This window comes from Canis aureus, chromosome 15 (assembly GCF_053574225.1).
Source record: "Canis aureus isolate CA01 chromosome 15, VMU_Caureus_v.1.0, whole genome shotgun sequence".
NCBI lineage: Eukaryota > Metazoa > Chordata > Mammalia > Carnivora > Canidae > Canis > Canis aureus.
Genome location: NC_135625.1, coordinates 66908237 through 66931521, shown reverse-complemented (window position 1 = coordinate 66931521; position 23285 = coordinate 66908237). Strand labels below are relative to the sequence as shown.

Below are 23285 nucleotides of genomic sequence, written 5' to 3'. Positions count from 1 at the left end.
ATGTCAATGTTACCCAGGGCAATGTACACGTTTAATGCAATCCCTATCAAAATACCATGGACTTTCTACAGAGAGTTAGAACAAATTATTTTAAGATTTGTGTGGAAGCAGAAAAGACCCCGAATAGCCAGGGGAATTTTAAAAAAGAAAACCATAGCTGGGGGCATCACAATGCCAGATTTCAGGTTGTACTACAAAGCTGTGGTCATCAAGACAGTGTGGTACTGGCACAAAAACAGACACATAGATCAGTGGAACAGAATAGAGAACCCAGAAGTGGACCCTGAACTTCATGGTCAACTAATATTCGATAAAGGAGGAAAGACTATCCATTGGAAGAAAGACAGTCTCTTCAATAAATGGTGCTGGGAAAATTGGACATCCACATGCAGAAGAATGAAACTAGACCACTCTCTTGCACCAGACACAAAGATAAACTCAAAATGGATGAAAGATCTAAATGTGAGACAAGATTCCATCAAAATCCTAGAGAAGAACACAGGCAACAGTAACTTCTTGCAAGATACATCCACGAAGGCAAAAGAAACAAAAGCAAAAATGAACTATTGGGACTTCATCAAGATAAGAAGCTTTTGCACAGCAAAGGATACAGTCCACAAAACTCAAAGACAACCTACAGAATGGGAGAAGATATTTGCAAATGACATATCAGATAAAGGGCTAGTTTCCAAGATCTATAAAGAACTTCTTAAACTCAACACCCAAGAAACAAACAATCCAATCATGAAATGGGCAAAAGACATGAAGAGAAATCTCACAGAGGAAGACATAGACATGGCCAACATGCACATGAGAAAATGCTCCGCATCACTTGCCATCAGGGAAATACAAATCAAAACCACAATGAGATCCCACCTCACACCAGTGAGAATGGGGCAAATTAACAAGACAGGAAACCACAAATGTTGGAGGGGATGCAGAGAAAAGGGAAGACTCTTACACTGTTGGTGGGAATGTGAACTGGTGCAGCCACTCTGGAAAACTGTGTGGAGCTTCCTCAAAGAGTTAAAAATAGACCTGCCCTACGACCCAGCAATTGCCCTGTTGGGGATTTACCCCAATGATTCGGATGCAATGAAACGCCGGGACACCTGCACCCCAATGTTTCTAGCAGCAATGTCCACAATAGCCAAACTGTGGAAGGAGCCCTGGTGTCCATCGAAAGATGAATGGATAAAGAAGATGTGGTTTATGTATACAATGGGATATTCCTCAGCCATTAGAAACGACAAATACCCACCATTTGCTTCAACGTGGATGGAACTGGAGGGTATGATGCTGAGTGAAATGAGTCAATCGGAGAAGGACAAACAGTGTATGTTCTCATTCATTTGGGGAATATAAATAATAGTGAAAGGGAATATAAGGGAAGGGAGAAGAAATGTGTGGGAAATATCAGAAAGGGAGACAGAACATGAGAGACTCCTAACTCTGGGAAACGAACTAGGGGTGGTGGAAGGGGAGGAGGGCGGGGGGTGGGGGTGAATGGGTGATGGGCACTGAGGGGGGCACTTGACGGGATGAGCACTGGGTGTTATTCTGTATGTTGGTAAATTGAGCACGAATAAAAATTATTTTATTAAAAATAAATAAATAAATAAATAAATAAATAAATAAATAAATAAAAAAAACAATATGGGGGGCAGCCCGGGTGGCTCAGCGGTTTAGCTCCACCTTCAGCCCAGGGCGTGATCCTGGAGACCCAGGATCGAGTCCCATGTTGGGCTCCCTACATGGAGCCTGCTTCTCCCTCTGCCTGTGTCTCTGCCTCTCTCTTTGTGTGTGTCTCTCATGAATAAATAAAATAAGTAAAATCTTAAAAAAAAATGTTAAGACAATATGGGAAGAACAAATCTACAGAGCAGAAAAATTGAGGAGCAGAGGCAAGACAGAAGTTGGTTCATATTACATAGCATTTGCCAAAGCTTTCTTTAAGAGGGCAGATTTCTGGGATCCCGGTTTGGCGCCTGCCTTTGACCCAGGGCGGGATCCTGGAGATCCGGGATCGATTCCCACGTCAGGCTCCCGGTACATGGAGCCTGCTTCTCCCTCTGCCTGTGTCTCTGCCTCTCTCTCTCTCTCTCTCTCTGTGTGTGTGTGACTATCATAAATAAATAAAAATGTAAAAAAAAATAAAAAAAAATAAAAGGGCAGACTTCTTTTTCTTTTCTCTATGCCTATTTGTCCATAGATTGCTATTTTTTTAAATTGAGCTCCAATTCACGTGCCATAAAGTTCACCAACTTAAACCAGTGGCTTTTTTGTGTATTCACAAGATTATGTAACCATCTCAACTCCCTTATTCCAGAATGTTTTCATCACTCCAAAAGGAGCCCCATACCCACCAGTAGTCACTCCCCATTTTTCCTTCTCCCCCCAGTCACTGACAACCACTGATCTACTTTCTGTTTTATAGTTTTCCTATTTTGGACATTTCATATGAATTGAATCATACAATATGTGGCCTTTTGTGTCTAGCTTCTTTTACTTAGTATAACATTTTTTTAGGTTTATTCATGTTATAGCATGTATGAGAATTTCATTTTCTTTCTATGGCCAAATAATGCTCTATTGCATGGATATACGATGTTTATATCACTACATTTTGAGCATTTGAGATTTCCAATATTAGAAATCACTATCCACTGAAGTGCAATGAGAAGGATAAAGCATCATGATTAAAATGCAAGCCAGTGGGAATATAGGATGTATATTTACAGGCAGCTTTGCAGAAATAAAGCTGTACAACTTTGGAGAACATGTAATACAATTCTCCTGAGTGTTCTAAAAGAAAACAAGATACTGCTTCTAACTTCATCCATTTCCCATACACCGCCCCCTTCCTCCCAGCTCCCCATCCAGGCTCCTTGCCAAGCTCCCTAGGTGTTTGTAGTTCCCCAACTCCCCAGCCACTTATGGATTATGATTCCAAGGGGCCACATATCACCACTATCCCAAAATATCAGCCTGAAGCTTTTTCCTTTATTATAGCTTTATAATTCTGATTCCTTAAGATTTTATTATTACACAGTCTCTCCTTAGAGCAAACACCAAATCTTAACCTGCTGCTCCCAAAATATTTCTGGGGAAGAAAAATATTGAACTCAGATCCTGAGAACTTAGGCCAAAGCAGCCTGCCCAAAGTTAGAAGTATTTTTGAAGACTTATGTCTTGTCCTAAAATTTTTTTTAGACTTTTATATTTTTCCCCATAATATAAACTCATTTGTTTCATTTTGTTTCAGTGTAAAAATTAGATTCTAAGTTACCACCAAGGAAACTAAACCGAAAACCTTTTCTTCTCATCTACTCTGGTAAACAGTTGAAGCTATTGCGATATCTATCATGTTGGAAAATTTGAACCAAATTAAGTCATCTAGGGATCCCTGGGTGGCACAGCGGTTTGGCGCCTGCCTTTGGCCCAGGGCTTGATCCTGGAGACCCGGGATCGAATCCCATGTCGGGCTCCCGGTGCATGGAGCCTGCTTATCCCTCTGCCTGTGTCTCTGCCTCTCTCTCTCTCTCTCTCTGTGTGTGACTATCATAAATAAATAAATAATTTTTTTAAAACAAATTAAGTCATCTAGTTCATAAAGTTGCTATGAGTTAACATTTACAAAGCACTTAAACATAGTACCTGGCACAGAGCTAGGACGATATGTGTTTGTTGAATAAAAATAAATTAAAATGTGTAAAACAATTTTCAGCTAGATGGGATGGCAGCAATAACTCACCAAGGGGGCCTACAGTAATGATAAAAACATATTTTTCCACTACTCTTTTCACTGTGTTTTCTCTTCTTTATGCATTGAAGGCAAGAAAAAATTATTGTCCAATGTACAGAAAAATCAAATTTTATCAATTTTACTTTCCCTAACTTGTGACAAAAAGGGTACAGAAATTCAAGATTTTTTCCCAAAAACACTTTGAACAAATTTGATGCTCCAAGGAGTTGTATTACTTTATCCCAAGGCTCTGAGGATCCCTCAGTACCCTGTGCTTAAAAGACTTTAAGGGTACACTTGCTTCAGTTTGACAATGTAAACCTTAATCTTTCATTACCTAACACTTTAGAGATTGTCTAATTTCATTTTTTTCATTAAGCTAAATTTCTTATTTTTTCCAGCTTTATTGAGATATCATCAACATATGACATTTTGCAAGCTTAAGGTGTACACCATGTTGACTTGATACACTAATGTATTACAAAATGATTATAACACCATAGTATTAGCTAACATCTCTATCATATCAAAAAATTGCCATTTCCTTTTGGTGGTGAGGACATTTAAGATCTATTCCCTCAGCAACTTTTAATTATAATCACTATGCTTCATATTAGATCCCCAGAATTTATTCATCTTATAACTGGAATTTGGAACTGTTTGACAAATATCTCCCCATTTTCATCTGTGGATAGCTAATTATTAGAAGATGAAGCTGGGGTCTCCCACACCACCATTTTGGTGACATTATCAGTTTAGCCAGAGAGCCAGTATTTTCTTGGTAGGAATTGGCAGAGTTTCCCTGGGGTCTCAGTAGGACCAAATGAGAACAAAGCAGCAAAAAAAGGAAATCTAAACATTTGCAATAATTAAAGTTTTCCCAGCTTCTGCACCACCTGTCACAAGGTGAAGGATCCAGTGAAGTCATTCACCTAACCATATTTCTTGTCCCGCTAAAGCACACCTTTTATCAGACTGTCATGAAAATGCAATGCTGAAGCCAGCTAGTCAGATAATGTTCCCACCTACACAATAAGGAAAAGTGAAAGTGCTGAGGGTCAATTCAGAAATTAGCAGGGAGCAGGGCAAGACTTTGTCACCAAACTAGGTACTCTATACTTCAGATGGATCTTCCAGTCTCTGGTACTATATTTGGATAAAGTATACTCTGGGTATCAGGAGTTGTTTGAGCTCATCCTATACTCAGATGATACTGCAGCGTAAGCATATTTTTGTAAAATGAAATGAATGAATAATGTATATGAGTGCTTTGTTAAGGGTTGTATTATTGTAAAAAAAAAAAGTGCAGATGTTAGTTAACTATCACCTTTTATTCTTCCAGCTGTGGGCTACAAAGCATGACCCAGAGATGGTCCGCCCAACCCTGGAGAAGACACTTAGCGTCCTCCAGCTAGATTATGTGGATCTTTACATCATTGAAATACCCATGGCTTTCAAGGTGAGCTCAGATGCCTAAAGTTAGGTCTCTGCTCTTAGGCAACCATGAGCCAGCAGCTGTGTGTGAAGTTATGAAGCTAGTTCATTATTTATCACCGTAGAGTGGTAAGGTGTTCTGTTATTATAAATCAGATAGTACTGACCAATTCCAATGCCTATAGAGATTATATATAACAGACTCAGACCTGGAACCCTAGTTTTTGATTCATAATCCAATGTACTTGCTATTATATCTTGTCTTTAACTATAGTTTAAACTCTCCCCACCAAACCAACGTGTAGTCCCCCAACTATACTCTACATTTTAGTTACCTGGCATTCAGACACATCCTTCTTCCTGTTTACAAAGTCATGAAAATGTCACTGCAGAACATAATGCAACATAATATATGCAACTGAAAACTTACTCATCCTCCATCCCCTCCAAAAAAGAAATAACCCAAAGAATAGTCAGGTTCTTGGAGCTAGATCAAGGGCAGGGGATCTATGTAATATCTATTCCTCTAGTTCAAATTCACTACCTTTTTGAACTTTCTCAATCTATGGACTTGTTTATTTAACCAGCAACAAACAACACACCTATATGTATATATACACTGCTAAAGAGCAGTCACTGCTTTAAAATTTCATTGAGGGAAGGAGAAATTGAACAATGAAATTGGCTACTTGTTCACAAGGTAAATCAGATTCTGCTGCTAGTCATAAAGAACAAAGACTCTACCATTACAGTGGCCAGAATTCCTTTATGTGACCAACCTGGCTGCCCCTATTCTTTTCTCTGGAAATACTTTCCTTGTTGGCTTTCCTCTGTAGTCACATCCAAGATGGGCTTTGGGAAAGATTTCCCTTTTGCATCCTACTTCATGAAGATAGAAGTTTGGAGACTTCACAATGGCCTTGGTAATCATAGGCTTTTACTGGTCAGGTTGAGATTTAATGGACAAGGCAATATCCCTTAAAATGTAATAAGCTTTCAGTAAATTTACATTCAGTCAGGTCCATGAATGAGTAATTAAAACTAAAAATCTAATAGGGTCACATTTCTTATATCTAATCCGTGGCCTATGGTTTCTGTCTCTTAGTAAAGAAGCTTCTTGTTTCATTCATCTGCCTCATGTTTAGCTTACTGACCTCCATCTGATTGGAAATACTATAAAACGGGGGCACCTGGTAGCTCAGTCCGTTAAGCATCTGCCTTTGGCTCAGGTCATGATCCCAGTGTCCTGGTATCAAGCCCCACATTAGGCTCTCTGCTCAGCAAGGAGTCTGCTCCTTCCTCTCCCTCTGCCTACAGCACCCCCTGCTTGTTCTCTTTCTCTCTTTGTCAAATACATAAATAAAATCTTATGAAAGAAAGAAAAAGAAAGAAAGAAAGAAAGAAAGAAAGAAAGAAAGAAAGAAAGAAAGAAAGAAAGAAAAAGGAAGGAAGGAAGGAAAGAAAGAAAAGAAAAGAAAAGAAAAGAAAAGAAAAAAATACTATGAAACAGGCAGGCACAGTTAATGTGTTCCTTATACCCAGTCTGCAATTCATTGGATGCCCCTTTGTCTAGTAGGGCATCTGTGGCCTGAGATCTTATCTTCAAAGACAACCAGCATTCTCATAAAGTCCAATACTACTTCCCTCTAGGATTCTTACCTTCCTTTCTTGGCTGTCACTAATTTATCTATCTCCAGAAGGCTCAGATATGAACTTCTGTCATTTTGGATGACATCCAGAAGTACGAAGTACCCATTTTAATAAAATGTCATGGGCAGCCCTGGTGGTGCAGTGGTTAAGCACCACCTGCAGCCCAGGGTGTGATCCTGGAGACCCGGGATCGAGTCCCACGTTGGGCTCCTGCATGGAGCCTGCTTCTCCTTCTGCCTGTGTCTCTGCCTCTCTCTCTCTGTCTCTTGTGAATAAATAAATCAAATCTTTTAAAAAATAAATAAAATAAAATAAAATAAAATGTCATCTTACCTCTTGTTTTACAAGCCCAGTAGCAACAAACCTCTTTCAACACATGCCTGAAGACTACAAAATGGCCAGAAAATTCTAATACCTAGTGGTTTTCTACTATGTTCCCTAAAGCTCCACTATTAGTAGGCCTATTTGTCTGAGACTCAAGACAACAATTTAACAGATTCTATGCTCTTACAGAGCAAGGATTGCCAATTCTCAGCTGGAGGGGGGATACTTCTCACTGTCCACTATCCCATGTTGACCTAACCAACTTCTCATTACTTGCCATACCCCAAAATCTTTGAATTAGTCAGAACTTGTTTTTATAAATGGCAGAAATCCAACTCAAGTTGATGTTAGCTAAAAAGGGAGCCAGGAATTCCAAGGGATATCTAATTCAGGCACAGCTGGATCCAGAAATTCAAACTATGTATCTGGCCCTCTATCTCTGGTTTGGTTGGCTTCGTCCTCAAAAATCCTTTTCTGTTTGATGGCAAAATGGCCATTTACATGCATGCCAAGCCTACATTGTCAACACAACATGACAATTCAGAGAAAGAGAGAACACACATTAAACCTCACAGAGAAATATTGACTAGCCTTCCTTAGGTCATGTACCTGTTACTGACTAACCTTTGCAAAAGGCCAAATTGGGGACTGACTGACATCTTTGACCAAGAATAAGAGCTGGGTCAACCCACCCAAAAAACATGGAAAGGGCTCCTTCAGAGGAGACAGCACAAGTATGATAGAAAACAAAATAACAGATTTCTACTGTAATTAATTAGAGGCCACTTAGCATAGTGATAAAGATCATGGGTTCCAGAAGCAGGCTGCCTAGTTTGAATCCCAGCTCTGTCACATACAAGCCAGATGACTTGGTCAGGTTATTATCTGATCTTTTCCATATAGTCTTAACATAGTAGAGTGGACAAAGTCTGCATGGGCTTTGGAGTCACACAGATGAGGGACTTATTTTCAGCTTTACTACTTACTAGCAATAATCACTTTGATCTTTTTTTTTTGTTGTTGTTCTTTCTGAACTTCAATTTCATTATCAGTAAAATGGAGACAATAGCAACTAACTTGACAAATGTTGCGAGGAGTCATTAAGATTATATATGTGAAATTACAGGCACAATATCTGACATTTTATAGATAATATTCTGAAATGTTTAGGTAGAAGGGAACCTTAGTATAAGATATCCCAATAACCTAATTTCACAGAAGAGAAAGTTGAGGCCCCAAACAAGGAAGTAACTCACTCAGGTTTAAAGTCCATTAGAACAGGACCACAAGGTGGGCTCCCTGATGCCAACCCCATAACACTGCCCCTCTGTTTTGTCCTCATGAACCTAGCAATCCCAATACCCTGTGGACTACAGTGATTTTTTAATTTCAGGTTCTTGGGAGTTATAACCTCAGTCCTCATCCTCACACAACTAACTTCACTCATATTCAAAGAGTAGATTTCTACACTTAACTCTTAAAGATTTGGAAAAAACCTATGTCTAAAAGTGAGAAAATGAAATTTACTTTTCTGTGGCTGACCGATGATGTGTAAAATCTTTTCGGGAAAGGTAAACAGAAAATTTCCACTCCTATTCTTAGATGGGGCCAAGGCTCAAGGATACAGAGAGAAGGTAAAATTTTTAACAGTGAAAAATGACACAGTATAAAGACATTGCTTCCCAAATGAACCTGTAATTCCTATAATTGAGAAATCAATCTTCAAAGCCAAAATATCACATGCTTTTTTAAAATATTTTATTTATTTATTCATGAGAGACACACAGAAAGAGAGAGACAGAGACACAGGCAGAGGGAGAAGCAGGCTCCATGCAGGGAGCCCGACATGGGACTCAACCTGGGGTCTTCAGGATCACAACCTGGCCTGAAGGTGGCACTCAACTGCTGAGCCACCCAGGCTGCCCTCTCCTGATTTTTTTTTTAACAAGAAACCTTTCTTGCTAAAACATTTTAGCACTTTATTATTTTTTGAATGTCAATTTAACAAGCAGACACAATTTCAGAACAACAAAATACCAAAAAATCACAAGACATTTTTAAGGATTTTTTAAGAGATTTATTTTAGAGAAGAAAGCACAAGCGTTGGGGGGCAGAGGGAGAAGGAAAGAAAATTTCAAGCTGACTCCATGCTGAGCACAGAGACAGATGCAGGCCTCCATTCCAGACTCCTATGATCATGACCTGAACTGAAAATGAGCATGACGCTTGACTGATTCCACCACCCAGGCACCCCACAATAAAACATTTTTGAAAGATGAAGTTACTGCTGAGCAGGAATGAGAGTCAATATCATGGGTTTTTAGAGGGTTGGATTATTCCAGCAATGGCCTACACTAAAGAGAAAGAACAGAGGATAAAGACAATGGTTTTATCAGGATGAATGGACTAGTAAAGTAGACACAGCAGAAGCCTAAGGGAGGCATCATGGAAATATTTAACATGGGTGCAGGCTTGATAAGGACTTAATTAAAATATGTAGAGGTAAAAATTATTTAGCAGAGTTCAGAATTGAGGCATAAAGCCATTTCTGAACAGAGGTAAAACTAGGATATGCAAAAGGCAAGAAATATGGAGGAAGACTGGAGTGAAAATGTGGGTCATAAGTGTTGAGAGGTTAAAAAGCTTAGAAATCAGAGATAGAAAGGGCAATTAACATGAGTGATTATGGGACATCAAGGGGAGAGGAGCCCTTTTCCCCGCTCTCACTCATTGAGACAGGCAGAATTGAGAAGAAATTATTTTCACTAAAGAGGACAATGAAGAAAATGTTATCACCAGGGGAAGTTTCATTCAGGTGAAATGGCAGAAGGAAAATTTTTTAAATATTTAAGAATATAATTGACTTTGTCCAAATGCTTGATTTTCAACAAAAAAATTATCACGGTCTACAGACTTCCATGCTATCATCCACATCTAAAAGACACTTTGTCCCCATGTTATTTGATCTGTTTCAATACAGATGACTACTACCTTTTTCTTTAAACATTTTCAGCTTATGGTTCTATTGTATCACCCTCTCCAGATGCTTTGACAGCATCTTCCCTGCCAACGTCCAAACGCCATTATGCCCAGTACTCTATCCTCAATATTGTCTTACTGAGCCACACTTTCTCTACAAGTGATCCCATGGATTGAATACCACTTTATGTGCTGATCCCTCCCAAATTTGTCTGCAACCAAGACTTCTCTCTGAGCCTCTCTCAGACTTCTCTGTTCAATTACCTCCTCAAATACCCACTGAATGTGGAAATTGCCATTTCAAACTCAAAATATCCAAAATAAAACTCTTGATTGCTAGCCTAAACTCAGGGAATGATCACCACTAGCCAACCAAGCAGCCTAGAAATCATCGTTTATTTCTCTCTATCCTATTTCCAAGCCCATAAGAGATGTTTTCCATTTTTAGATATAGCGAAAGAGGAAAAATATGAAAGCCAACAGTCAGTCTTAGTTGGAAAAGGATCACCAAAAACCTAGGTTTGATACTGAGATAATTTGTGAAGTAGAAAACAGATGCTAAACTCCTGGAGGTCCCAGAAAGGGAAAGAAAGAGCCACTGGGCAGATTATTCAGAACCAAGAAGTAATGTGCTAAGTTTTTCCGTATGTTTAGGGAGTGTTCCATTCATTAGCTACACTTTTCTTAGCTGAAAAACTTCTTTTCACCCTTAAGGATGATCCTTGTTTTCTTATTAGAGTGAAAAATTTGCTATTCTCAGGATGCGTGGGTGGCTCACTGGTTGAGTTTCTGCCTTTGGCTCAGGGCATGATCCCCAGTCTGGGGATCGAGTCCAGTATCAGGCTCCCTCCAAGGAGCTGCTTCTCCCTCTGCCTATGTCTCTGCCTCTCTCTGTGTGTCTCTCATGAATAAATAAAATCTTTTAAAAAAATTGCTGTTCTCAACTTTGGGCTTAGGGTTAGATCAAAACGCTGAGCCTAAATATCCTAATTCTCAACTTCTACTCTTTATTTATGAATAATTTTGTTATTAAGTGTTAGAGTGGCTGGTAATGAGGGTGGCAAAGAATTGCACAAAGAGTGGAGCAATAAAGAGGAGAGTTTATTCACTCTCCAAGGGAGGAGAGGAACCAGACATCTAGAAAAGTGTTGGCCCCAAGTTTATGTCAAGCTGGGCCTTTTAAGGAGTTTTGAAGGATGTGAGAGGATTGTAGCTGTACCCATGCGGGAATTGGTGTGTAGAGAGGGGATGAACTCTTAGCCAGGTAGAGCAAGAAATGGCAGGTATATTGGCTCTGTCCAGGGGTTGTCTGAGATGTGGATCGTGGTCAGGCTAGAGAAGAATATATTTTGTGCTTGAAGTTTATTTCTCAAGAATGTAGGGCACCATGCCCTAGAAAAACAGAGTTAGGGCCAAATGCAGACACCTGTTAGTTTTGTCTGTGTCATTGGGGGGAGGTGGGAGGGGGTAGTTGAACAGATTCCTTTTATTATGAGAGAACTTCATGGTTTAAGAACAATAATAAGGGGGCAGCCCAGGTGGCTCAGTGGTTTAGCGCCACCTTCAGCCCCGGGTGTGATCCTGGAGACCCGGGAAAGAGTCCCACGCTTGGCTCCCTGCATGGAGCCTGCTTCTCCCTCTGCCTGTGTTTCTGCCTCTCTCTCTCTCATGAATAAATAAATAAAATCTTTTTAAAAAAATAAAGAACAATAATAATCTGTCAATAAATAGGGATCCCTGGGTGGCGCAGCGGTTTGGCGCCTGCCTTTGGCCCAGGGCGTGATCCTGAAGACCCAGGATCGAATCCCACGTCGGGCTCCCGGTGCATGGAGCCTGCTTCTCCCTCTGCCTGTGTCTCTGCCTCTCTCTCTCTCTCTCTGTGTGACTATCATAAATAAATAAAAATTTAAAAAAAAAAATAAATAAATAAATAAAGGAAAATGAATGCCAGAGTGAGATGAGACTAACATGCCATATTTATTATACATAATTAAAATTGAATTGCTTTCCCAGGCCCAGGGTATATGGTATAATGACAACTCAAATGCCATAATTTTAATTCCCAGATATAAATGAAATAAGTTATACTCATTCTTTTTTATAGCCTGGAGATGAAATCTACCCTAAAGATGAGAATGGCAAATGGTTATATCACAAGTCAAATCTGTGTGCCACTTGGGAGGTAAGTTCAAATGGGCCTCTTTTCTTGAAGACTACATTTTTAAACTGATCTGATTATTTCTGTTCAATTTATAGAGAGATGCAGCCTTTACTCCTAATGTATAGTAATAATTGGAACAGGTATTTCTAATCATAAGCAAAGATGTGTAAAATCCCCATTTCTGTACACTGAAAAATTCTTGATTTTGTTTTGATGGAAAAGAAGAATGCCAAAGAAGAGAGAAGTGTAGAAGGAAAAAGAAAGTAAAGGAAATAAGTTCTAATGTAACCATAAATAGGACTATATCAATGAGATAAAATCATAAATTTTTGAAATTTCTCAAATTGAATTTATGAAAATCAATAATATGATGTTTAAAAGAAACAAACGTAAAGTGATACATGAAAAACTGAAAAATAATTCTGGTTCCAGTTCTGAACAAGCTGATGGCTCCTTCCCCAAAATCATAAGAGTAGGAAAACTGGGGAAAGTAATTAAGGAAACCTATATGGATTCATGTTGGGGGTGAGGGGTGCAGATCTTTCAACTGGTTTGTTTATGAGGTAATATGGCAGCTTTTACCTAGAGTAGAAGACAACCCAACAAGCTGCAAGAGGATAACATAGGAAAGGACCTTAGAGTTCTTTTTGCTCTTCCTTCTCTCCTCCTGTAGCCTTGGAACAAATATTATCTGCTCCACACATATAGAAACTTAAGACTCGTGTTCAGATGTCTTCAGGAATCAAATAAGAATAGCACTGAAATCCCACACTTGTGAGAGACTGAGAAAAAACATAAGTTACTATCTGACCTCTGCCACCATTTCCCTCCTTCTCCCATTCAAAACTCCAAAGGCTGGGAAATTACACTCTAACAAGTACCTCTTTCTTTCTTTCTTTCTTTCTTTCTTTCTTTCTTTCTTTCTTTCTTTCTTTCTTTCTTTCTTTTTCTTTCTTTCTTTCCTTCTTTCTTTTTAAAGATTTTATTTATTCATTTGAGAGAGACAGAGCAAGGAGAGCACACCAGCACAAACAAGGGGGAGAGGCAGAAGCAGGCTCCCCAGTGAGCTGGGAGCCCAACATGGGGCTTGATCCCAGGACCCCGGGATCATGACCTGAGCCAAAGGCAGAAGTTCAACTGACTGTGCCACCCAGGCGCCCCTAACATGTACCTCTTTCTAATGGACTTCCCCTCCACCCTCCGTAGGTAATAGATGATTATCTGAATTGCAGAGTTATTTTGAGGGGTGAGAAGCCATTGATTGGGTTTTCTGATGCCTGGGGATCTCCACCCAAGAGACCATACACTCATTCCTGACCTCATTGTAGACGACTAGGTTTGGAGTCACGTGTTCCCTTCCAAAGGACAGTATCCTCAGAAAAAAAATGTGTTAAAACTCCCAATTACAAGGCATTTATTTTATAAAGAAACCGCACATCTCAATTAGAGATCCAAACATAAACAGATGACCAAGAACTTTTAGCTTTTTTAGCCAATTAATATAACAAAGGAGATAAGAAAAGATGCTAGCAATATGAAACAAGAACAAGAATATACTTTTTTTAAAAAGTGAAAATAATACTTAGTAAAGTGTAAAACAATGCAATAAATGGGATTAAAAATAGAATGGATATAAACAAAGAAAAAATTATCAGATTGAAAGATCAGAATGAGGAAACTATCCTCCCCCAAAAAGTGAAGAAGGAAAGGACAAGAAAATGTTTTAAGTATGAAAGAAAGGCTAAGAGTTGTAAAGGATAAAATTAGAATTTCTAGCATCCATACAATAGGAGTCTCAGGAAAAAAAGAAAGAAAAAAAGAAAAGGAGGTAATATTTGAAGAAAAAAAAAGATAAGGTGTGGATCACCAAAGAGAAAAGAGAAGAAAAACCTTACCTAGGTACATTACAGTGAAATTTCAGAATATCAAATATACAGAGAAAATGATAAAACTTCCCAAGTATAGCAAACAAGCCAATAAAGAAAAAAGATGGAAGAAACAATAATAAATCAAGAAGACAGGAAAAGAAGAGGAAAAATGAATAGATGGGAAAAATAGAAAGCAAAGAGCAAGATGAGAGATTTAAACTCACTTATAAAAAAATAAATTAAATAAACTCACTTATATTAATAATCACAATATATGTAAATGGTCTAAACAACTCAGTTAAAAGGCAGAGGTTATCAGAATAGATAGAAAGCAAAACCCCACTGTATATATTATTTATAAGAAACCCATTTTATTGTTTTATAATAAATTTATTTTTTATTGGTGTTCAATTTACCAACATACAGAATAACACCCAGTGCTCATCCTGTCAAGTGCCCCCCTCAGTGCCCATCACCCATTCACCCCCACCCCCCACCCTCCTCCCCTTCCACCACCCTTAGTTCATTTCCCAGAGTTAGGAGTCTTTATGTTCTGTCTCCCTTTCTGATATTTCCCACACATTTCTTCTCCCTTCCCTTATATTCCCTTTCACTATTATTTATATTCCCCAAATGAATGAGAACATATAATGTTTGTCCTTCTCCGATTGACTTACTTCACTCAGCATAATACCCTCCAGTTCCATCCACGTTGAAGCAAATGGTGGGTATTTGTCAAAGAAACCTGTTTTAAATAAAAAGACACAAATAGGTTAGAAGTAAAAGATTAAGAAAAAAAAGTAAAAGGATAGAAAAAGATATACTAGGCTTTTTATTTCCTTCAAAAGAAAGTTGGAGCTATTTTAATGTTAGCAAAGGTTTCAGAACAAAAAGTATTACCAACGATAAAGAAGTGTGTTTATCCTAATAACAGAACTTAGTGACAGCACCTCATAACAGAACTCCAAAATACATGAATCTTAAATGAAGAGAACTGAAGAGGAGAATAATCTACAATTATACTCAAAGTTTTCAAAACCTCTATCTCAATAAAGATAATAAGTAGACATAAAATCTACAGAAGAGATTTAAACATTATCAACCGGGGATCCCTGGGTGGTTCAGTGGTTTGACGCCTGCCTTTGGCCCAGGGCGTGATCCTGGAGTCCCAGAATCAAGTCCCTCATTGGGCTCCCTGCATGGAGCCTGCTTCTCCCTCTGCCTGTGTCTCTGCCTCTCTCTATCATGAATAAATAAATAAATAAATATTTTTAAAAATTTAAAAATAAACATTATCAACCAGCTTAACCTAATTGACATTTATTGAATATTTCACCAAAATATGGCAAAATGCTATTTTTCAAGTACACATAGAACATTTAACAAAATAGTCCACTGAGACATGAAACAAATCTCAACACATTTAATTATATTCTTTAGGCAAAGTAGGCTGTTTGATAAAATTATAATTAAATTTGAAGTCATGAACAACAATATATCTGAAAAACCATCAGATATTTGGAAACTGAAAACATACATGTAAATAACCCATAGGATGAGAAATAAGATCTGTATTTATACATAATGTATATGTTAGCAACACATAATTGGAAATTAAATCTTTTTAAATGATATTAAGTTTTAGAGATAAATCCAACAAAATCAGTGCAAGAGTTAAACAGTAAAAACTAAAATATATTACTAAGAGCAATTTATTTTTAAGTAACCTACTATGCCCAATGTGGGCTTGAACTCACAACCTCAAGATGAAGAGTTACATGCTCTACCAATTCAGCCAGCCATGCACCACTACTGAGAGCAATTTTTGAAACTCTAAGGTGAGAGATACATCGTCTTCTTTGATAGAAAGACCGAATATATTAAGATGTTAATTTTCCACAAACTGATAGATTTAATGCAATCCCAGTCAAAATACCAAAAGAAATTGAAAAGCTGATTCTAAAATTTATAGGGGGGATGCCTGGGTGGCTTAGCGGTTGAGCTTCTGCCTTTGGCTGAGGTTGTGATCTCAGAGACCCAGGATCAAGTCCCACATCGGGCTCCCTGCATGGATCCTGCTTCTCCCTCTGCCTCTCTCTCTCTCTCTTTCTCTCTCTCTTTCTCTCTCTGTCTCTCATGAATAAATAAATAAATCTTTTTTTTTAATTTTTATTTATTTATGATAGTCACAGAGAGAGAGAGAGAGAGAGGCAGAGACACAGGCAGAGGGAGAAGCAGACTCCATGCACCGGGAGCCCGACGTGGGATTCAATCCCGGGTCTCCAGGATCGCGCCCTGGGCCAAAGGCAGGCGCCAAACCGCTGCGCCACCCAGGGATCCCTAAATAAATAAATCTTTAAAAAAATTTATAGGGAAGTGCAAATAGCATAATGATAAAAGAGTCAATTTGCCAAGAAAATATGCCAATTTTAAACACATGCGTATCATATAAAATATCTTCAAAATATATAAAGCAAAAGTCAATAAACTATAAGAAGACACTGATAAATTCTTCTAATATAGTGGGAAATTTCTAACATATTCCTTTAAATTATTGAGAAGCCAGGAAAAGCTAGACTCAGCTTTGTATATAATGTGTGTGTGTGTGTGTGTGTGTGTGTGTATGAGACACAGAGCAAGAGGAGAGAGAAATTTGTATCTAATAAAAGGAGAATATACCTTTTCACACACACCAGACATTTATAAAAATGGATCAGATACCATGCTATAAAGCAAACCTCAACAGATTTCAAGAAATAAGATCATTTTTAATGTACTGGTATATATTGTGAAAATGCAAGGGAAAGATATGCTGTACAATGTTTCCCAAACTAATTCAAATACAGAATTCCTGTCTATCTCTCCCACTTTTTTAAAATCTTCACAGAATGTCTGTTAACATACCCAGGGACTTTCCTTTTAAAGAATTCATTGTCACCCCCGTAGACATTCTCATTTGTTTTAAGGCTTTTGTCTTAACCCTTTGGCCTTTACTCAACAGGCTTTGGAAGCTTGCAAAGATGCTGGCTTGGTGAAATCCCTTGGAGTTTCCAATTTTAACCGCAGGCAGCTGGAGCTCATCTTGAACAAACCAGGACTCAAACATAAGCCAGTCAGCAACCAGGTACAGTTTGACAGGAGGTGGGAGGGGAGAGGGGAATGTGAGGAGTAGAGGGAGATTCCAATATTTACTTAACAGGAGAATGCTGGAGTAGGAGTTGGAAATCTTGTGGTCATTACACATATCTCATCATAGGACCATGAGAGCAAGTCTTTTGAATTCTCTCAATTTATGTCTCTTAAAAAAAGATTTGCAAGTTCAAATCCAGGCAAAAATAATCCAAAGAATTTTTTTGAAGAAAAATCATGAGGAGGAACTAGATCTGCCAGACATTAGGATATACAGAGTTTAAATTAACAGAAAATAAGAAATATCTTAGAAACAGGCCCAAGTATGATAAAAACTTAATATAGAGACAATAACACAAACGAGTGGCAAAGAGGTGAATTTTTCAGTAAATATTGTGGAGGAAATAGTTATGTAGAAGCCAATACAGATCTTTGCCTCATGTCCTACTCCTAGTATCTCTTTGATCAGAAGTTAAAGGAGAAAGAGGAAATCATTTGTGAGTGCTACAAAACAATTTTAGTTTTCTAGATCTGTAGATAGAAAATGAAGCCATGGGAAAATTATTTAAAAATTGGACATATTTATAGTATAAAAACATCAAACTCTAAAAATATTAGAAACAGGGGCACCTGGGTGGCTCAGTTAGATAAGCATCTGCCTTCGGCTCAGATCATGATCCCAGGATCCTGAGATAGAGCCCAGATGGGGTAGGAGGTGGGGGACTAGGCTCTGCTCAGCAGGGGGTCTGCATCTACCTCCCCCCCTCCCCGCTCTTGCTTGCTCCCTCTCAAATAAATAAATAAATAAATAAATAGATAGATAGATAGATAGATAAATTAGAAACAAAGAGCAAGTAAAATGGAAAATTATATTTTTGAATATAATAGAAAAGGGGATCATATCCTTATGAATTAAGAGCCTAATAAAAATTAATGAAAAAAATCAAAGATAAAACACTAAAGCTCAACAGAAAAGTGAGTAAAAGAACTATGAACAGAAATTCAAGACAAATTGCAAGACTAGTAAACATATGAAAAATGTTCAACTGCACTGATAATTACAGAAATTTAAAGTATTATTTTATATTGTGTCAAAACAGCAAGGCTTTTGCTTTGTTTTTTAACATAACATTCCATATAAGCAAGTGATGAATTGCTAGCAAGTGCAAATTTGTTCAGCCTTACTGGGAAGCAATTTGGCAATAATTGTCAAGAGCCTTAAAAATTGTTCACAGTCTTATATTCCTAAGAATTTATCCTTGTGGGAATGCCTGGGTAGCTCAGCGGTTGAGCCTCTGCATTAGGCTCAGGACATGATCCCTGGTGGGGAGGGTGGGGATCCCTGTGGGGGGTCTGCTTCTCTGTCTTCATGTGTCTCTGCCTCTCTCTGTGTGTCTCTCATGAGTGAATAAATAAATAAATAAATCTTAAAAAAAAGAATTTATCCTTGTGAAAAAAATCTGAAAGCTTTCAAGTGTGTTTGTCACAGCACTGTTTATAAAGGCCAAGAGGGGGAAAAAAAGGAAACAACACAAATATGAAAAATTAGGGGGATATTTAAATAAATTATAAATCTCATATAATATAAAATCTTAATAAAAGAAGTTCTCGAATCATTTTTGAGCAAAAGAGCAGTGGCGATAATATTAAAGGGAAAAACCAGGATACAAAATGTAATAGAGTATTGATGTGAAGACATTATTTAAAAACATGCACAGGGGGGGATCCCTGGGTGGCGCAGTGGTTTGGCGCCTGCCTTTGGCCCAGGGCGCGATCCTGGAGACCCGGGATTGAATCCCACATCGGGCTCCTGGTGCATGGAGCCTGCTTCTCCCTTTGCCTGTGTCTCTGCCTCTCTCTCTCTCACTGTGTGCCTATCATAAATAAATAAAATTTAAAAAAAAATTATAAAAAAAAAAAAAAAAACATGCACAGGGGACAGCCCTGGTGGTGCAGCGGTTTAGCGCTGCCTGCAGCCCAGGGCGTGATCCTGGAGACCCAGGATCAAGTCCCACGTCAGGCTTCCTGCATGGAGCCTGCTTCTCCTTCTGCCTGTGTTTCTGTCTCTCTCTCTCTCTCTCTGAATAAATAAATAAATCTTAAAAAAAATAAAAATAAATAAAGATAAAATAAAAATAAAAACATGCATAGGAAAAATATTGGAAAGAAATATATCAAAATACTAACTGTGGTTAACTCTGCCTGTGAATTTTACAAGTGAATTTTGTTTTCTTCTTTATGCTTTTCTATATTTTCCAAATTTTCTGTAAGGAGTATATGTTATTTTTATAATCACAACAAAATATTGTTAAATGGGGATAATGATACTCTCTTCACTCTACTTCATAAAACACTAAGAGGCTACATTTAAAAATGCCCTTAGGGTAAAGATTCATGTATTGGAGTTATGGTTGAGTTGTTTGCTTGATTCATCATATTTAGTAACTCAAAACAGTCTTGTTTGAGTTCATAACAGAAAGAATGAATTATTACCTATCATGACAATAGCCCACAGCTAAAATAGAAGTGTTGCTATATTTAGAAGGATCACTTCCTAATTGACACCTAAGCCAACACTATACCATATGCTCTAAGGAGCAGAGAGCAACAACCCTTGACTTCCTAATTGATCTCAATCTCTCCCTTTATTCCTACCCTAACTCTCACCAGCTCATCTCCCTCCTGCACCCCCAAGGACAATATTTTGTTATAAAAGGCCAAAATGACACACTTTTTCTTACAAATGTACGAAGAAAGATGATGCTTTTTGACCTCAGAAGGAAAAATGGAGTAAGAATTTGACAGTGTGTCTTCTCATGCCAAGGAAGAAATACCCTGATATGTTGGCACAAGAATCATGAACAGCTTCACAAATGTACCCTGCAAAGGAAACAAGACATGTGGGAAGATCGTATCCCAGGCTTGTTTGTTTGCTTCATGATATGGAAAGCAGAGTATATCAATACTCTTGAGATGGTACAGATCAAAGTGCAGGTCTACTGGCCACCTGCCATTACCCTATGCCTGGGGTATGACCACCTACACTCCAGAAACACACGTTTAGTTCAAACAGCTTTCAGCCCAGGAACATGATGACATATTGTGGGCATTATACAGGGTGGTCACAACTTATATATAAGGGATACATACCTGAAGACCTTGTGTAATTCATAATTCACATATTTAAAAACTAATTTTCCCATTAGAATAAATCAAAAGCATAATTTGCAAAATGTTTATGTTTCTTTTTTTTAATTTTTTATTTACTTATGACAGTCACACACAGAGAGAGAGAGAGAGAGGCAGAGACACAGGCAGAGGGAGAAGCAGGCTCCATACACCGGGAGCCCGATGTGGGATTCGATCCCGGGTCTCCAGATCGCGCCCTGGGCCAAAGGCAGGCGCCAAACCGCTGCGCCACCCAGGGATCCCGATGTTTATGTTTCTTCAAAGACTTTATGAACAAGGGCACATAAAATATTATCACTCTGTACTCATTCTCAGAGCCTGAGCATTCCTTTTTTTTAAATAAATTAATTTTTTATTGGTGTTCAATTTACCAACATACAGAATAACACCCAGTGCTCATCCCGTCAAGTGCCCCCCTCAGTGCCCATCACCCATTCACCCCCACCCCCCCCTCCTCCCCTTCCACCACCCCTAGTTTGTTTCCCAGAGCTAGGAGTCTTTATGTTCTGTCTCCCTTTCTGATATTTCCCACACATTTCTTCTCCCTTCCCTTATATTCCCTTTCACTATTATTTATATTCCCCAAATGAATGAGAACATACAATGTTTGTCCTTCTCCGATTGACTCATTTCACTCAGCATAATACCCTCCAGTTCCATCCACGTTGAAGCAAATGGTGGGTATTTGTCGTTTCTAATGGCTGAGGAATATTCCATTGTATACAGAGACCACATCTTCTTTATCCATTCATCTTTTGATGGACACAAGGCTCCTTCCACAGTTTGGCTATTGTGGACATTGCTGCTAGAAACATCGGGGTGCAGGCGTCCCGGCGTTTCATTGCATCTGAATCTTTGGGGTAAATCCCCAACAGTGCAATTGCTGGGTCGTAGGGCAGGTCTATTTTTAACTCTTTGAGGAAGCTCCACACAGTTTTCCAGAGTGGCTGCACCAGTTCACATTCCCACCAACAGTGTAAGAGGGTTCCCTTTTCTCCGCATCCTCTCCAACATTTGTGGTTTCCTGCCTTGTTAATTTTCCCTATTCTCACTGGTGTGAGGTGGTATCTCATTGTGGTTTTGATTTGTATTTCCCTGATGGCAAGTGATGCAGAGCATTTTCTCATGTGCATGTTGGCCATGTCTATGTCTTCCTCTGTGAGATTTCTCTTCATGTCTTTTGCCCATTGGTAGCATGGCAGGATACAAAATCAATGCCCAGAAATCAGTGGCATTTCTATACACTAACAATGAGGCTGAAGAAAGAGAAATTAAGGAGTCAATCCCATTTACAATTGCACCCAAAAGCATAAGATACCTAGGAATAAGCCTAACCAAAGAGGTAAAGGATCTATACCCTCAAAACTATAGAACACTTTGAAAGAAATTGAGGAAGACACAAAGAGATGGAAAAATATTCCATGCTCATGGATTGGCAGAATTAATATTGTGAAAATGTCAAGGTTACCCAGGGCAATGTACACGTTTAATGCAATCCCTATCAAAATACCATGAACTTTCTTCAGAGAGTTAGAACAAATTATTTTAAGATTTGTGTGGAAGCAGAAAAGACCCCAAATAGCCAGAGGAATTTTAAGAAAGAAAACCATATCCGGGGGCATCACAATGCCAGATTTCAGGTTGTACTACAAAGCTGTGGTCATCAAGACAGTGTGGTACTGGCACAAAAACAGACACATAGATCAATGGAACAGAATAGAGAACCCAGAAGTGGACCCTGAACTTCATGGTCAACTAATATTCGATAAAGGAGGAAAGACTATCCATTGTAAGAAAGACAGTTTCTTCATTAAATGGTGCTGGGAAAACTGGACATCCACATGCAGAAGAATGAAACAAGAACACTCTCTTGCACCAGACACAAAGATAAACTCAAAATGGATGAAAGATCTAAATGTGAGACAAGAGTCCATCAAAATCGTAGAGGAGAACACAGGCAACACCCTATTTGAACTTGGCCACAGTAACTTCTGGCAAAATACATCCACGAAGGCAAAAGAAACAAAAGCAAAAATGAACTATTGGGACTTCATCAAGATAAGAAGCTTTTGCACAGCAAAGGATACAGTCAACAAAACTAAAAGACAACCTACAGAATGGGAGAAGATATTTGCAAATGACATATCAGATAAAGGGCTAGTTTCCAAGATCTATAAAGAACTTCTTAAACTCAACACCAAAGAAACAAACAATCCAATCATGAACTGAGCATTCCTTAGTACTACCTCTGATGCCTGTCTACACAAAGGTGTCTCCAGGCTCCGTCCCTCACTTAATCTCTCTGAATGCCTTCCTAGTGGGTCATTTGTCATGCAGTGTTTTCCCAGCCTAATTCAAAGGAGACTGTGGCTCTACCTCAGGCCATTTAATCTCACAAACCTAACTCTAGTAACAAACGAAGGGAGAGAGGTGGGGAGAAAGGCAAGATCTCCAAATTCTTCAGTTTTTCCTAACCCTATTCACTATGCCTAAATCACAGGTGTCCTGACTTCGGAATCTATATATATTTTTTGAGTAACTTAAATGAAAATTCAACACACTTCTTCTAAGAAAGACACAGAATGAGGTTACTGTCTTCCTTCACAGAGTCTGTCTAAGAGAGAAGGGTAGGAGGAACAGGTCATAACCATCATTCATTTTCAGCAGTTCCAATTTTCAGAAAGTAAGCTATAAAGGGGTAAATAGTAATGCAAATTAACAGTCCACTTTCTGGCACCACCATCTTTAAGAAAGTAAAGTAAAAAAAAAAAAAGTCAAGTCAAAGAACTCACCTGTCGTAAGAGCC

At 38.5% G+C, this 23285-nt stretch overlaps 1 protein-coding gene across 15 annotated transcripts in view; it reads left to right on the top strand.

Moving 5' to 3' along the window:
• LOC144285069 (aldo-keto reductase family 1 member D1) overlaps positions 1–23285 on the top strand; it is a 204743-nt gene that overhangs the window by 164711 nt on the left and 16747 nt on the right. For all 15 annotated transcript variants that reach the window (XM_077850321.1, XM_077850322.1, XM_077850320.1 and 12 more), the window contains 3 exons: positions 5088–5204; positions 12237–12314; positions 17163–17285. In XM_077850321.1, the coding sequence (XP_077706447.1) occupies positions 5088–5204; positions 12237–12314; positions 17163–17285 (318 nt within the window). The remainder of the gene's footprint in view (positions 1–5087; positions 5205–12236; positions 12315–17162; positions 17286–23285) is intronic.